Below are 12,799 nucleotides of genomic sequence, written 5' to 3' on the forward strand. Positions count from 1 at the left end.
GGCACCTACAGTATATACCACTTAGTGGTGAAAACTATTTATATAATATATGCTACTTTGACAGGGAAGGTGCCGCTCTCAACTCTGGGCCCCAAAGTAGTTGCACTCCCTGTATCTATGGTAGCTACACCCTTGCATACTGGCATTTTAAAACCCACTAACATTAATCACAAGTCATGCTGATAATTTCCTATTAAAATCACAATTCTGAACCATGAGACCTTGGAACACAATTAAATCTTTACTTATCTTATTCACCAAGAAACACAAATGACCCTGGGCGAGATGTACTAAGCCTTGAAAAATTATAAAAGGGAAGGTGCTAAATCACAAACCAACCAGCTCCTGGGAGCTAATTGGATGGCAGTTTATCACTCTCCTTCTTCATACATTTTCAAGCTTAGCGCAACGGGCCTCCTTTGAGAATAAGCACAGAACCCTGTCTATTACTATTATTCTTGTTGTGGTGTTTTAAGTAAATATGGCCCAAAGTGTGATTTTTATGACACCAACATTTTGCTTTTATCTATCATAAAAATTTAATGGAGGTCATCAGGATGCGGTGGTTTAACCGTGAGAGACCATAAACCCTGAATGTGGTCATAATCTGCAGAGTTTGCTGAAAATATTTATCACTTTTATATTGTAAATAAATATTTTAATACCATCATGAACACAGCTGTAGCATAATGGACAGTTTTACCTTTTTTACCAGAGAAACGCACCCTATCATGATCTAATATACAGAAAACAATGTGTAAATGAGTTCCAGGCAGATCATCACACCGGTGATTGAATAATTAATTAGTTGTTACTCTATTGATATTTCAGTAAAACCCATAAGACATGTTACATTAAAAGCACAGTGCGGAGGCTACAAAGTCCTTGATGATATTTAGCACTTTCTAGAGTGTTTATTCAACAACATCTGACATTTATTACCTCAGCTCAAGAAATAATCATGTGTTTAGTGATTTTCCATCTCTGCATTCCGAGCTTTTTGTACAAACTCTCCCTGGTTTAATTGCTGAGTGTATAATTATTTCTGCATTAATTAATGTCCAGTAAAGAACGCTGTAGAAGTAAGCCATCACACAATATGATCAGTGGGGATTTCTGTAGCACACAATGCTTTCAGAATATCTTCAGAATCGCTACAGTATGTTATACTTAGCTACAGGAAGATGAGACAATGCCAGAAACGGATATGGTCCAAATTGTACGGTCTGGATCAGTGATGGCTAACCTTGACATTCCAGCTGTTGTTGAACTACACATCCCAGCATGCCCTGCATCAGTTTTAGCATGGCCAAATAGTAAAACTGTAGCAGGGCATGCTGGGATGTGTAGTTCAAAACCGCTGGTGTCAAGGTTAGCCATCACTGGTCTAGATAGACAGTCCAGACATCAACACCAAATGGTCAACATGTACAAGGTGCACATACTGTAGACAAAAGGCTGACATAGATATTGTCAACACATGAACATGTTGACATGGTTTTGTCATGTTTTGTGGTGTCGATGTGTATATTTCATCACGTGGACCCCAAATTAGTGTAACAAGTACCCTTGCATGGCTAGCTCCGCTCTCCAGGCTGCACTCGGCACACTTAACCATTTCCAACCAGAGGACGATAAAGTAAGAAAAAGTCCCAAAAAATTAAATAATCCTCATAACTCAAGTCAACATTTTCATGTGTTGACCATTACCATGTCAACATTTTGTTTATAGAAACCTATTGACTGTTGATCTGGACACTGTTGACCTATCGACCGTAACCCCCTAAATCAGGTACTCAACAGTTTTTAGTTTAGTTTTTTGTGTTTGTTTTTTTACATGTATATCTACATCTTTTTTCATTTTCTTGAGTTATAACAAACTTGATGACGTTCTAAATATCCCAAACTGGTGATTACTAACAGCTTAGCAGAGGGCACCTATATAGTTCTGAATGAGCTGTGTAATAATACTGATAATAATACTCAATAATAATGTGCACTGGACATAGAAAAAACAAACATGCAAACACCATACAGTTTATAGAGTGCTGTGAGACCAAGGGGGGCATTCAATCACTGGCAACCATCTCCAGACGGGGGAGATGGCTGCTGGGCCCTATTCAATGCTGTCTTCCTCGACAGTATTGAATAGGGGAGCTTGGCAGAATGGGCCTGAGAACAGCATAGAATGACAAGCTTTCGGCTGCAGCTTATCTCTTCCCGGCTGCAGCTCACGGTCACACCCCCTTCTCACCCCACTGCAGGCTCGACAGCCATGACCCCAGATTGAATACCATCGAAAACTGCTGTGCCACTACAATACATCATTTATTTATTTGTTGGTAACGGGTTTTATTTTAACTACAGTGCTGAAATATAATAGTTTTTTTTTTAAACTGTTCAGAATTTGTCAGATTGTTTCTGATTGAATTAGATTAAGAACATCTATTCAAAAAGTATCCAACATAATTTTAGAAACATTGACATCGATAATCAGACCATTGTGACATTGTGGTTTTACATTTCTCTTGTGGTTGCTCCTCTCTGCAACTGTCAGGTATACATCGGGAGCTGAAGTCTTCAGGATTTACAGACTACCCAATCAGCAGTGACTGGCAGAACTTCCTACCCAGTGGCTGCAGAGTGAAGCAACTGACGGGCTTCCCAGTATGCAGTGATCAGCTGCACCTCAGGCACTGGGGGAGCGAACTAGGATGCACAGGGTTCCAGGAGGTCCTTTTGAGACTGGTGGTGGCTGGAACATTATTTTCCAGAATCCGCCTTGTTACCGTTTCTTACTTCTCAGGCATATCAGGGAAAGCCCAGCCTTTTATGGTTACATCTAGTATATAAAACAGGCCACTCTTTTCAGTTGCTGGGACCTGTTAGTGACATCCTAGCGCCATGCTTTGTTGCTAGTGCTAGTTTAACACAACAGCAGATTACGTGCTGGTGAGCAGAGGAATTTCCTACCCATTAGTAACACTTGCCTTAAACTAATGCATCATTGCATGTTTCTCAGAAAGCCGGAGTTTTGCAGGATATATTATATTATCAAGAGACATTTATTCACGCAATTTGAAACAGACTCAATTTTTAGCCACATATATCTAATTTGTGCAGCTTATCTCAATGTGTGCAGTCCCCTGGCATCAATGGACAGGCTTGCTCCAGATTGCTTTCTAAATATTCCTGTGGGCACGTTTCAAATATTTCTTCAGATGCTTGCAGGCAAGGGAGAAGAATGTTCCTAATTATGCAGAGAAACATGTAATGTTATTCTAATGCGAATCTGCTCTGGGAGAATTCAGTGTTGTTTATCCATTTCTTTTACGTTTCAGCTTTGTTTGAACAGTCATGTGAGGCCTACAGACACAAGGGGTATCCCTCAGACTTCTACTATATTGATTCTGATGGAAGCGGACCACTTGGGCCTGTGCGTGTTTACTGCAATATAGCCGGTAAGAACTCCTATGTGTTCATTTATATTTAACTGTCATTAAATATTTCACAATCTCCTCTCCAAAAGAGATCAGCCAAGCCATCAAGCTATTAATTGCAGCAGGAGCCCAGTTTATGCCGGAGCTAAGTGACTACAGGCTACGCTTTTCTTTCTCAAACTGGGTCTGCAGCTTCAATTTTTAAACATTGTCACCTGCGCCCCACACAAGCCAGACTGAAGATGGTGCAGCCTTGTGTTTTGCTGGCTACGTAGGCAGATGATAGGGCAGCTGTTGTTCTGCATTAAATATCAGGAGAGACAGTATAAAACATGCAGCAGCAGTCTCGGGAGGAGATGGCTTATTGCAGCCTCTTTACACATTACAAGAAACAATTCATTTTTGAGTGAGTGATAAAGATTTAATTTTATTCATTTTAGCACTTTAAGCTGTTCTGTATGTCTGCTCCTTACTAATTTTAAACTTGGTTTGTGGTTATAATCCTGGTTCTATAGACTGTAAATTGTGTACAAAGACACATTTTCACCTGTAAATCTCACCGTACTTCGATCATAATTACAGAATGAGCTATAGTACAGATGTGTCCACATACACCTGTTGTCTTTTCACTATATGTATCAAGACTCTTCATGTTACTTTGACACTACACCACCGATAGCAAAGCATACTTTTTTCCTACATTGTGCATCTCAGTCGAATCGTAGCCAAATGAAAAGCTGCTCACAGTGTACCAGGGACACTAGGTTGTTACTTTTGTCACAAAGGAATTGGTGTAAAATGTATATAAATTCCTAAAACATGACTTTTTATAGAGTCTCACACAGGAGTTCAGGGGTCATCCCCAGGGGTCAGTATACTGTTCTTAGGTGCATATCCGGTTGGGGGTCAAGCAATCTAAAGCTACCTTAAGAGGGGCATATGGTTGCACTTACTTGTACCACAAGCTCACTACCAGCTTAATGAATTTTCCCTCTCCCTTTGACTGTTAGAATATGTTCAGCACATTTAAAACCTTAAACTGCTTTATTGGATTTGCATCTTTAACAAATGATGATAATGATAATAATAATAATAATAATAATAATAATAATAATAATAATAATAGTACTGCTACTACTACAATTATTATTCCGCAACACCTGGCAATACATAGGGGACAGGACACTGACGCAATTATCAAGGTGGCAGAGATATATTCTAAGAAAAGAACATGAGGAGAGAGGGCCCTGCTTGTGAGAGCTTATATTCTAAAGAAAAGGGACAAACAGAGTTGGGTGACACTGAAGGGATAGAAGGAAGCATAAACAGAAGGTAAGGATAAGAAATTGTTAGAATTAATAAATAAGTGGGTCTTGAGAGCCCTTTAAAGTTTTGTAGGGAGGTGGAGAGTCTGATTCGGAGAATTTTAGAGATACGGAGTGAAACGTCAAAAGTCTTAGAGGCAGGAATGGGAGGAAGTAACCCGTTAGCAGGAGAGGTGGTGTGCGGGAAGGAGTGTAATGAGAGACTGTAAGGTCAGATGTAGGTGGGAGAGGAATGGGTGATGGCTTTGTAGTGAGTGTGAGGAGCTTTAATTGTATTCCGAAAGTGAAGGGGAGCCAGTGCAAGGCTTGTAAGAGACGGGAGGTGGATATAGTCCATTTGGAGAGGAAGATGAACCGGGCAGCAGCATTGATAATAGACTGAAATGAAGAGAGGTGTTTGACAGGGAGGTCAAAAAGTAGGAGTTTACTGTAGTCTCTGGAAATGATTAGTGATTGGATGAGGGTCTCTGTGACATCTTGGGTGAGATAAAGTCTGATCATTGGAAATATTTTTGAGGTGGAACTGACATTTCTGTGAGAGGTGTTGAATGTGTGGTTTAAAGGAGAGGGAGGATTCAAGAATAATGCCAAGGCAGCGTACTTGGTGGCTAGAGGAAATAGTTGTTCCATCAATAGATAGTGGAATTGGTGAAGGTGAAGTTATGTGGGAGGGAAGATGATCAGTTCAGCCTTATACATGTTTAGCTTAAGAAAGCGCTGGGACATCCAAGAAGAGATAGCGGAGAGAGAGACAATTGGAAATATGAGTGAGGAGAGAAGAGGAGAGGTCAGGAGAGGAGAGGTTTTGTATCATCAGCATAGAGGTGATATTGGTCGAATACTACTATGACTACTACTACTAATACTAATTATAACAGCATTACTACTACTTCTTATTGAGAGAGCTTTCATTTGCATAATCTTCATGCATACAGAGTTAATAAATGTTGCATGCAATGCTTGAGGGATTCTGGTCATTGTGCTTCAAGTTATAATCATACTAAATATTATCAAATTATTATTGTATTTTTATATTATTAATGTGTCTTCACTAGTTATTTATGGTGATTTTGATCAATTTGTGATAATTAATGTTAATTGCTCATTGACATTCTCGGGCACATATTTCTCTGTGAAGTTCCATGTTTCTCTGAGCCATTAACCTTAGACTTATTCCTCCACTATGATTCCAACTCTTCTCTCCATCTTTCCCCGGAGGGTTTTGTAGATGAAACTGATGAGAACCGCTGGGAAACTCAGCTTCCGCATAATAGGCTGGGGTTAGAAATTTAAGTCAATGTTGGAATTATGAATTCATTCAGCACTATTGATGAATGCTTAATTTAACATGAATATGTAGCTAGAGGAATATTTTCTATATATTTTGTAAATACGGACAGTCTCATCATAAAACGATTCTATATTAGAGGAAGTAATTTCTGTCCCAAATAATATGCTCATAGTGACAATGGACAATGGCCTTAAATTAACTTTAATCACACTTGGGGGTTATACAGACCTGAGCATGTGTATGGATTATAGCACACATGTGCAAGGCCAAACAGCAACAAAAAGCACCATTTTTTTTCACATATAAACATATTCATATGCACAAACACACACATATACATAAACACACAAATACATAGACACATTCATTCTCACCAAGAAGAGGGCAGCAGTTCTTCCGTCTAGTCTGGAGGGGAAGAACTTCTATGTCACTGACAGACTCGGCCTCCATTGGTAGGAAGAAGGGACTGAGGAGAGAGAAGAGGTGACTACCAGACTGCCTGCATAATTCATATCACTAAAGGCAGATACCTGACAGCCAGAAAGATTCTTTTGGCAAGCCTCCAAACCTTACCTCGCTCGCCAACACCACACTGTACCTCACTGGACTCTCTGCACTGCAGTCAGTGACATGGAACATGCAGGCAGTGTGGTGACAACCCCTTCCCTCTCGTGAAGTCCTCTCCTCCTACCCTGAGTTCCGACTCCTGGCTTGTTACAGAGAGCCGATGCCTTCTGTCCGCACTGGTGCCTGGAGCTCAAGCTCCACTCACTTCATCCTTGTTATGCCCTTGGTACTATTGCATATTGTACCCCTAAACTGTTGTTTCTAGCTATCATTTATCGGATCATCTGATTGGAATGTACATTCAGTGGGATAATTTCAAGGCTGACCTGGTGTGGTTACATCCAGCATATAAGGATGCATTGCACTTTAGCAGATCATTTAGTATGTAATGCATTTGCGATGCACAGATGCAGATGAGATGTATCATTACATTGCGTCGCCGCATCCCATTGCCATTACACCATGTAATAGGATGAGATTTTTGGTAAGGTTCCGAAATTGAACTAAATTAAATGTTTGAAATGTAATTTTTTTTGCCCAAAATCTCAAATGTAATAGAACGCGGTTTCAGGGGTAGAAATGGAATTTGCATGTGATTTATGGCGATTTTTGGTATCGGAAATGTGTGAATTTTGGTCACAGAAATATGCTAATTTTTACACATGTGCAATTTATTTACACATGGCAATCTGCAGTTTTTTGTCATATTTAAAAAAAATAACGGCGTGGTGTCTCCCCTCCTGAGCCAAACCAGCCCTGGACTCATTGAGAAGGTCCCGGCTCCAAAATATGGGGAACAAAAAGCATAGAGGGCCCCCGTATTTCTGAAACCAGCCCCGGGCTCTTGGACCGGTCATGGTTCCAAAAATCTAGGGGACAAAAAATCTGAGGGTCCCACATATTTTGGGCACCAGGCTCCAACAACCAACAGTGTCATGTCACAGCCGGGGGACACTTTTTAAACAAGGCCCCCCAGCTGTACAATGAGCACTGTGGCTGTTTATCCCTTGACTGGGTCCGTGAGGGAGTCAGAACCAGTCCGGTGCTGTCCCCGGTGTCCCATGGTGTTGTACCCCGGACTGATGTGTGTAAAACATAGGCACCAGGCATGTCAGTAGCCGGCGCCAGAGATTTACATAGAAAAGCCGGGGGTGGGGGTGGGGGGGGGATGGGAGGAGGCTCAGAGGAGGAGAGGGAGCCTGCCCGCTGCCCGGCTCTAAACAGTGGAAATCCCGAATTTTCCGGCCTTGCCAGACTGGGCACTGAAGCACAGACCGGAAAATTCTCGGGATTGCCACTTAAGGGGTTAATGTGCCCGCTGGGTCTAATAGTTCTCCTGTAATAATAATGTGTAAATACTGAGACACACACCCAGAAATGTACCCCTTTACACTGAAATTCATTCACTTATACTCATCAGGTCCAGTGTTGTCATCTCTGCCACTGCTCGGTCTGCACTGACAGCCGCTGAGTGAGCAGGCTGTTCAGGGTCCCCGTCCCTGTCTCCACTATAGAACAGCCTGCTCTCTCGGCACTGACAGGCTGCTGCTGCTGTAGCGGAGACAGAGACCCACGGGGTCAGTGCTGAGTGAGCATGGCAGAGATGACAACGCTGGACCAGGTGTGTTTGTATGAATGAATTTCAAGTGTAAAAGGAGTGTTTATTCAAGTTTTTTATTTTATTTTAACTATAAAAAAAAATTTGCACATGTTCTGTCAACATTTTAGACTCAAACTGGTCTATTGTGTTGAACATTTGGTAACATTTATCAAAAATTGCACCCTTTTACATTTCTGAACTGTGGCCCTTATTCAGTTCTGATCGCAGTACAAATCTGTTCTTAAAATGGTCTTATTCTATTTCACTCTTTCTGACAAAATCCTTCTTAGATGGACAAAACCTGTTCACTGCAGGTGGGGCAGATGTAACATGTGCAGAGTGAGTTACATTTGGGTGGGGTGTGTTAAAACTGAAATCTAAATTGCAGTGTAAGAATAAAGCAGCCAGTAATTAATCTGCACAGAAACAAAATAACTCAGCCGAATCTAACTCTCTCTCCACATGTTACATCTGCCCCACCTGCAGTGCACATGGTTTTGTCCATCTTAGAAGGATTTTGTCAGAAAGAGTGAACTAGAATAAGGCCCATGGTTTTGCCCATTTTGAGAACAAATTTGTACTGCGATCAGATCTGAATAAGGGCCTGTACACTTTATATTGGGAACATATCTGGATGAGATTGGAAGTATGCAAATGATCTGACAGACCAAAATATGCGATTTCACAGACAAAAATGTGATTTATACCGCAATTTGCATTCTGATACATGTGCGAATTACACAAAACAGGGGAATTCGGATTTTTTTTGACCAAAGTTCGCAAAAGTTAGAAAATCACACCCTATCACATGTCACCCAAGATGCCTAAATGTGGTCTATATTACTGTATACAACAATGGAAAATAACCTTGAATAGTTATATTTATTATCCTTTTCTAGGGCTCAATATCAGATACTATTTTAAGTCACTGAACTGTTCCTCACTGGTTTCACAATTTTGTCATTTGCATTTCACAGTAATTGGTATTAGTGTGAAATTAGATAAAGAAATATCTAATAGAGGAAGCATTTTTGAAACAAGTAGACAGTGTGATATACAGATAATAATGTCTTGGATTAACCTCTCAACTGGATCACGGAGCAGAGGGGCAGATGTGATGAGAGAGAGGAAGGGGGGGGGGGGGGCTACGTTCTGTGATGGGTTTTGCTGGGGCACGACAAACCTGCCCTGTTGGTTTGCCCTGCCCCAGCAAAACCCACCACTCCACGGGTTAAACAGTAAACAATAGTAAACTTAAAGACAACTTGTCTTATTTTATCACAAAATGAGAATGTGTGTGTGTGTGTGTGTGTATGTATATATATATATATATATATATATATTTATTTATATATTTATATATATATGTAGAGAAAAAGGCAGAAGGAGCACACAATGAGCAATAGTACATGTATTTTACTAAAATTTATAAAAGCTCACATACATATCAGCTTGGATGGCGTTCAGCAAAGTATCGACAATCCGAATAAATATCACCGGCACCCGAAGGACACGGCTGGATGTCGACTGCTGGACGCTGATCCACAGGGACAAACACAGACAGACAAAGCAGCAACATGGCAAGTCTGGAAACCACGCTAGCAGTGACTTTTTGTTCCTGGTCCGAGGGGGCGCACTAGTAGTAGTAGTACGTTTATTTATAAGGCGCCGCAAAGTGTCCGCAGCGCCGTACATAGCAAACAAAAAACAAATGACAAGGTAACGTACAAGGTGTGTTGAAAAATACAGTATAAGTAGGTGTCAAAATTGTCGAGGAGACTGAAGATGAAGTAGTGGAAGGGAAGAACAGGACAGGAGGACAGGTGAGGTAAAGAGGTAGGGTGAGTACTTGAGGCAGGAGGACCCTACTCATAAGAGTTAACATACTAAAAATAGGTGGGTGGACGAACGAAAAACAACAGGATAAGTAGGAATGGAGGGGAACGGAGGCAGGATAGGAGGATCAAAAGAGGCTAGGAGGAGGAGGGATCGGCTAGTCGAAAAAAGTGGGTTTTGAGGGAGCGCTTGAAGGAGGTAAGGGAATCAGAAAGCCTGATGGGTGGCGGGAGGTTGTTCCAGTGCAGGGGGGCAGCGCGAGAGAAGTCTTGGACACGGGAGTGGGAGGAGGTGATTAGGTGAGAGGTCAGTCGGCGGTCAGCGATGGAGCGAAGAGGACGGGAGGGAGTGTGGATAGAGATCAGTGAAGAGAGGTAAGGAGCGGTGGAGGAGGAGAGAGCCTTGTAGGTGGTGGTGAGGAGTTTAAAGAGAACTCGGAAAGGAATGGGGAGCCAGTGAAGAGATAGACAGAGGGGGGAGGTGGAGGTAGAGCGGCGGGAGAGGAAGATGAGCCTAGCGGCAGCGTTAAGAATGGTTTGGAGAGGTGCGAGGCTAACATCTACACATGGGCCCTGCCCAGTCTGAAATTGCTCTGTTTCTACCACATACTATAGAATGGCATTAGAGGGGTTCAGCTGAATCACAATATGTCCCCTGACAGTGACTCCCCTCCCTGTCACCACCTTCTCCTCTCTTTTGCAGACCAATAGGAGCCAAGGAACACATCATTCCCTTGCTTATACAAACACCATGATATTTACTTATCTTTCCTCTTACTAGGATTAAAAAATTGGTTTTGTTTTGGCAAATCAACTCAGCATTCCCATGAACACTGAAAATGGTCCATCTGCAGGTTGTCTTCTGCCAGGAGCCTTTATTTATCTTTTTTTGAAGCGAATAAGTCGTAGTGATAGAAACATGTAATTGCTAAATGAGGTGGAACAGATTGCCTCCTGTCACATCAGTAAGTCTCAACGAACGTATTCTGACAGGAACATTGCATTATTCACACACGCACACACACACATATATATATATATATATTCACACTACTTTACTAACTGCTTGTCCAATTAGTGCTAAAACTTTACCGCTGACAAACTGAATCTATAGTTATAAAATAACTATTGGTAAAGTGAGATAGCATGCACGTTTGTGTTATCTTTTATATCCCAGTAGTGACCCGCTGGGGTTAATAAATATTCAATACTAGCGTTCTTTTCTCGGCGAGCTTGTCAAACTGACATTATATTTCTTCTGTCCTCAATATTGTTTATATAAATAATACAAAATAAATTGTGATTAAATCATAAATAAGAAACCCCTTTTTTGGAGCACAGTATATATATTGCATTGCCTTTACTAATCGTACAGATGTCATGTAGAAAGACCTACAGCTCTTCAACTGTTGTGCTCCCTAATCCCAGGGGTGTGACTCATTCTGGGCGGGATCCATCATGCATTGCATTTTGCTTGTAATGCATCCTACCACTATTTCCAAACATAATAGCCTTTATTAATGTTGTAAGCTTGAAAAAAAAACTGGTTGGTACATCCCGCCGTCTGAATGATATCAATAACCAAATTTAAAAACCACCTGGCAGCAGGATTCAGAGATCTTGGTTACATATATTTGCAAATACATACAGATGGAGTGCCTCTCGTTTAGCGTGGGATTGCCAACCGCCAGCCCCCACCAGCCGCAGGAAGTGGACGCGGGCACGAGACGCCCCCACATCCCCTTCCGAAGGAGCTGCCATTGGTCCCCGCTACCTCCCCGTCGCTGTCCACCAGTCCCTGCCACCTCCCTGCACTCCCCCTAACCCTGCTTGTCTCCCTGAAGCGGAGAAGGGCATGCTCGTGCATCCCAGTCAGATGGGGACATTCTGGCATTCCCCGGTGCTGGCTGAGAGGCCCTCCATCTGTAGGTAAGCCCCCAAACCATCCGTCAAGGCTTCTCTTAGTATTGGGAGTCACTATTGCTATATCTAGGTGCGGGGTGTGGCCACCAAAAATCAGCATAAACAAAAAGCTCAGAGTAGCATACCAGTGAGAAAACTAAAGTGTTAAAAAGTGTTAGTGTTAAGAAGCCAGAGCTAGGTACAAAAGTGATACAAAAGTGATGAATGTAAATAAAATATTAAATAAATGTAAAGGTGTCACCAAAAAATTGTTAGTCAGCACTGCTGAGTATCATCTGGCTTGGAATTGATAACCTGGGCATGCAGTATGGATCAGTATAAATAAATGAGGGCCTGTGATAAATGTGGTCACGAGGTATGCCAGCTATCTCACAGTACACACTGTATGGGGTAAAATTCATGTGGGTGGCAAATAGAAAAACACCCTCTTGGCTTTTAATGACTTCAGCATGTCAGACACATTTACGGAAGCTCTATCGCCATTCATGATGTCAGGCTGTTGTGGCACCTAGGGCACTGGCATTGAGGGCTCGGATTACCATATTCCATTTTTCCTTTTCTTTTCTAAAGATCCATACACACTGGGGGTTTTTGCCTAGTGTGTATGGAGAGTGATGATGTTCACATCACTGGCTGGAAGATTGCTCAGTGCATATACCCTGTGTGATTTTCACAGCTGTGTGGTAGTGGGAGACAATGGAAAGTCTTTCACTCATCCTGTCAAACAGGGTGATGGACATTGGTGGCCAGCCGTGATCTGGGAGCACGCATTTGTGCTCAATGCTCATCCCCTGCCCATACAAATAGCCAGTTTTGAG

General features: G+C 41.9%; 1 protein-coding gene across 2 annotated transcripts in view; it reads left to right on the top strand.

Moving 5' to 3' along the window:
• The window catches only part of CNTNAP5 (contactin associated protein family member 5), a 469,403-nt gene that overhangs the window by 273,150 nt on the left and 183,454 nt on the right, over nucleotides 1-12,799 (top strand). For both annotated transcript variants that reach the window (XR_014450796.1, XM_083153658.1), the window contains exon 12: nucleotides 3,342-3,461. Coding sequence is in view for 1 of the 2 variants with exons in the window: in XM_083153658.1 (XP_083009784.1) it covers nucleotides 3,342-3,461 (120 nt within the window). In the remaining variant the exon portion in view is untranslated. The remainder of the gene's footprint in view (nucleotides 1-3,341; nucleotides 3,462-12,799) is intronic.

Source organism: Crinia signifera, chromosome 7, assembly GCF_055691185.1.
Source record: "Crinia signifera chromosome 7, ASM5569118v1, whole genome shotgun sequence".
Classification (NCBI taxonomy): Eukaryota; Metazoa; Chordata; class Amphibia; order Anura; family Myobatrachidae; genus Crinia; species Crinia signifera.